Source organism: Merops nubicus, unplaced genomic scaffold (assembly GCF_000691845.1).
Source record: "Merops nubicus isolate BGI_N331 unplaced genomic scaffold, ASM69184v1 scaffold19535, whole genome shotgun sequence".
In the NCBI taxonomy this organism is placed as follows: domain Eukaryota; kingdom Metazoa; phylum Chordata; class Aves; order Coraciiformes; family Meropidae; genus Merops; species Merops nubicus.
The window spans coordinates 20,169-24,438 of NW_008610497.1; the positions used below are offsets into that span (position 1 = coordinate 20,169).

The 4,270-nt window shown below is 41.7% G+C and overlaps 1 protein-coding gene across 1 annotated transcript in view; it reads left to right on the forward strand.

Moving 5' to 3' along the window:
- MTHFD1 (methylenetetrahydrofolate dehydrogenase (NADP+ dependent) 1, methenyltetrahydrofolate cyclohydrolase, formyltetrahydrofolate synthetase) overlaps window positions 1-3,017 on the forward strand; it is a gene marked incomplete at its 5' end in the record, with an annotated part of 22,758 nt that extends 19,741 nt beyond the window's left edge. The window contains 2 exons of the mRNA XM_008940945.1: window positions 2,460-2,568; window positions 2,741-3,017. Of these exons, the coding sequence (XP_008939193.1) occupies window positions 2,460-2,549 (90 nt within the window). The remainder of the gene's footprint in view (window positions 1-2,459; window positions 2,569-2,740) is intronic.
- Between the last annotated feature and the right edge of the window lie 1,253 nt (window positions 3,018-4,270).

A 4,270-nucleotide genomic window follows, 5' to 3' on the forward strand; every position in this document is an offset into this window, starting at 1 on the left:
AGCCTCAAAATAAATTTGTGGCAGCAGCCATTGAACTGTGAGCTGGAAATGCTGCAGGTATGCAGCTCTATGTAAAAGCTTCTATGGGACATTTGAGGTGAAATTAATCACTAGTGCATGTGTATTCTTGTTCCCTGAAGTCAATCACAAACCTATGCCACATTTTATTTCTTCTCAGAGTCTGAGTTTTGGATTTTTCCCTTTCTGGCTCAGTTGAAGCTGTTACACTTCAATGAAATACTTTCAGGCTTTAAAGAAAATATTTCAAGTATTATCTAGATTTAACTTTGAGCATGAAAGATAATGAAAGTGAAATAACTTGTTGGACTCAAATTGCTTTGGTTTCTTGTGCTGCTGATGAATTGAGAACAATTTACTTATTCACCTCCAGTTTCTATTTCCTAAATTGCATTTTTCTGGAAGTTCCACAAATGCAGTAAATAATACATTAGTTGGTATTGGTTTTGTTGGAAATGTTGCAAGGGGATTGATGATATCCATGTGGTCTTATTTTTTTCATGTAAGTAAGTAGTGGAAATTGCCCTGTGTTCTTGTCGGCATACGTGGTATTGACAAGGAGAAGGGTAATGGAAGAAAAGTTCATTTCTTCAGCTCTGAAAATAACTGAGAGCATTAAACATTGTAGACAGTTTTACAGGAAATTAGTAACCTGGTTGGAAGGTGTCCTGTACTCCATAGAAACGCAGGGTTTGAGCGATAGATAAGTAATAGAAGCCTTTCATAAATGCCTTTAAGTAACAGATAGCAGAGTAGCCACTGTGGTCTGCCTTGTGGATAGGAAAGGAGGAAAATTCACTGTTCCTTTCAAAACAGTTCAAGAAATGGTAAGGTCAGGCCCATCTTCAGCAATATGGCACCTCCTACTTTATTGGACATCCCTGTCTCAGCTCCTGCTGTGGCCCTCTGAATCTGAATCTACAAAGCTCTATGATTCTTCAGTGATACATAAATAAATAGGATGTTTCTTGCTCTGCCTGACTGGAGACTGGCAGTGACTATGGTGAGAACAGGAAAACCCTTACAGGCGTTTCATCTCTCTTAATACCTTGGCTCTTGAGAGCAAAATATACATACAACTAAACTAAACACCAACACAAAAAAAATGAGGGTCTTCTCTGTAGCCTCCCCTTATTCTCTGTTGGCGAAAGCAGCAGCTCTGACAAAAAGCCAGTGCAGTCCTACAATCCGTTACAAAGAGTAGACTTGAAGTGATTTTATCTCTATGTAAGCCACATGAGACCTGCAGTGCTGCATTACATGTAGGACGGGTGTTGGCATTTGTAAATGGGTTCAGAAAATGGGGTGAGACTCCAAAAGCTCCCCAAACAGTTCTGAGGACTGCAGGGAATATGCGTGCTGGAGAACAGAGCTTTGCCTCCTTGCTGCTTAGCTTATTATCAAAAGGAAGACTGGGAGGTAATTTGATTAGTGTGCAAAATACTTTCTCAGGGAGAAAATACCAGGTTGCCAAAGAGATTTCTAATCTGCTGAAGACAGGCATAACAACACTGACTGTGGAAGCTGAGGCTGGATGATGCAGATAGAGAATGAGAGCTTGGATTTTTTTATTGAAGGGGTGAATGACCACTGGCACAAACTGCCAAGCATGGTGACAAGTTGCCCAGCTTTGTAGAGTGTCTGTGTAGCCTACATGTGCTGCTGGGCTAAACACTGAGTTAGGGGAGGGGAAATCCTGCCAGCTGCTTTAGGAAATAAGGCCAAGCATAGTCCCTGCCAGCCTTGTGTTCTGTGGCTCTGAAACTGGGCGCTCAGCAGTGGGACAGCGAGAGGGGACTGGCCTGAGGCAGGCGTTGTGCTGGCAGATGTCTTCCTAGCTGCAGTACTGCCACTGCACAGCCCTGACCCAGATGCCTCAAATGGTCCAGTCATGAGAACTGATCTCTCCATCTCTGTTCCAGCTTTATCCCCATTAAAAGCAAAACAAAACACTTTATATGTAATTATTCCTAATTATTTAACACTTTTAGTCCTAGACTCTCTTAAGGAATTCTAATCAGCTGAGATTTTGTAGTCAGCGAAACTGTATTAAGACACATATCCTCATTTTAATAACCAGGACACTGCCACAAGCAGTTGTCTCACCACAGCAAAGTCCGTGGATGCTCCTCTAACAGTTAACTGGTCAACTGGGTATCTAAGCACTCTGCCAGATCTTGGGCTTAGTCACTGCCAGAGCCAGAAGCCAAACTAATTCCTCACTGTAAAAACCACAAATCCTAGATCTATCTACAGAGCCAGGAGTTCCTGATTCTCAGTGTGCTTCAAAATGGGACAGGACTGTCATCCAGCCAGTGTGTATGTGTGCGGGAGCTGCATCAGCTGTTGCCATCATAGTCTTCAGCAGTGATTCAGTGTTCTATCTTCTGCACAAAACAATGCTGCTTCCATTTTAACCCTTTTTTTCTTTTGTTATTCAGATGAGCACTATGCCAGGACTTCCTACCAGACCCTGTTTCTATGATATAGACTTGGATCCAGTGTCAGGAGCAGTAAATGGGCTCTTTTGAAAGGAGTTACTGAGCAAAGGTAAGTGCCTTCTTGAGGGCTTTCAATATTTGGGCTTTCTTTCTCATCTTGAGATAATGGAGTTAAGCCAATCTCATATTATGCTATATGTTTTCAAATGACACTTGGTTATAATTCAGCCTGAAAATTGCCTGCAGTACTATATAATAATTAAATTTATTTTTCTTCTTAGCTCCAAGAAGAACACCTGATGAGTCACGTAAACAGAACCATATCCTGATCTTTTGTCTAAGTCAGAGCAAGATATGACTGAGAACATAGTGCAAGAAGTGACTGGAAGGAGGAGTGCTAAAGAATCAACTGCTTACATTTTAATCTGTAATAATTCTCAAACTGCTGTGTTCCAAGCTAGTTGACACTGAGCATATAGAGAAAAATTCCTCTACAAGCCTCCTGCTTCGTAATTGTAGCTGAAGCAGAATACAGGAGCTTGGGTTTAGTGACCTCTTGATTCAGTGACATGATTTTAATAATTAAAATTCCTAAAGCAGGAGCTGTTTGAAACAGTCTTGGGATTTAGTTGTCTTAACCATAGAGTTTTCACAGCCTATCTTGGTTTTGAAAATCTTGTACCCTGCATATTCATTCCTGTTTGCCACACTGGGTTCTGTATTCTGCTCGCGCGAGGGGAGAAACCGCTGTGCTCTGAAACTGCCCCGATGCCCCTGGGAAGAGGGGGCAAGGAGGGGTCCCCTTTGCTTCTCCTTCTCTCCAGAAGTGCTTACCCTGGCTTCTGCTGTGAGTTATTCCTGCAGGCACCTGAGCCACATCAAATTTCTTGTTTTGAGAGCCCAGCTGTGACTACTGTTAATGGGAATCAAACCTCTGGATATCAGATCTGTAGGGACTGGATCTCTGGCCAATATCTGTGACTTCTACCAAATGTCTTTAGAAACCATGTTGTGCTCAACAGTAAGTACAGTCACACTGACGAGCCTTGTTTCCTAAGGTACTTTTTGGTGAACAGAGACAACGTGAGTAGTGATCAAGTTAGTTGTAGCAGGTTTTGTCAGCAGGCCAGAAATTATTTTGTAACAAAAAATATAATTGCTGCCAATTTTTTTACCTATTACAAATAAACTGGTAAATACTTCAAGTGCTTTTTGGGTTTTAATGTATGCACTGAGATTACTGAAGTAGAATTTATTTCTGTGCTTAACTGTACACAGCAGCAATCTTTGTATTGACAAGTAGGAGTGATTATTGCAGTAATAACATGCCTGCAATGCACCACTGTGTTTGTGCGTTTCATCGTTTCCTTCCCCAGATGATGTGTTATCTATAGGAAATAAACTACCTGAATTATTCTGTGAATTTGAGATAGTTGCAGTTGACTGCAAAAGATCTGAATTAAGACTTGCAAGGCCCATCTGCTTGTATCAGAACTGAATCTGAAAACATTCAGATTTTTGGGAGAGAAGTGGGAGAAGCAGGACGTAGGCGTGCACCGATGTAAGGGCGTATCTATAGTACACAGATACTCTGTGTGTATATATGTAGAGAGGGAAAGATCTCTTATCAGGTTATTCAGGAGGGGAGAATAATTATATAAAAATTACCCACTTGTCACAGAAGCAGACAGAACAGCCTAAGTCATCTTAAGAGCATCTGAGATGTGTTCACAGCCTCCTGAAATTTTCTTTTCAACAGTGTTACTGGCAGGCAGGGTTGGGCGAGCCTGCCGGGGCTGCGCGTAGAGGGG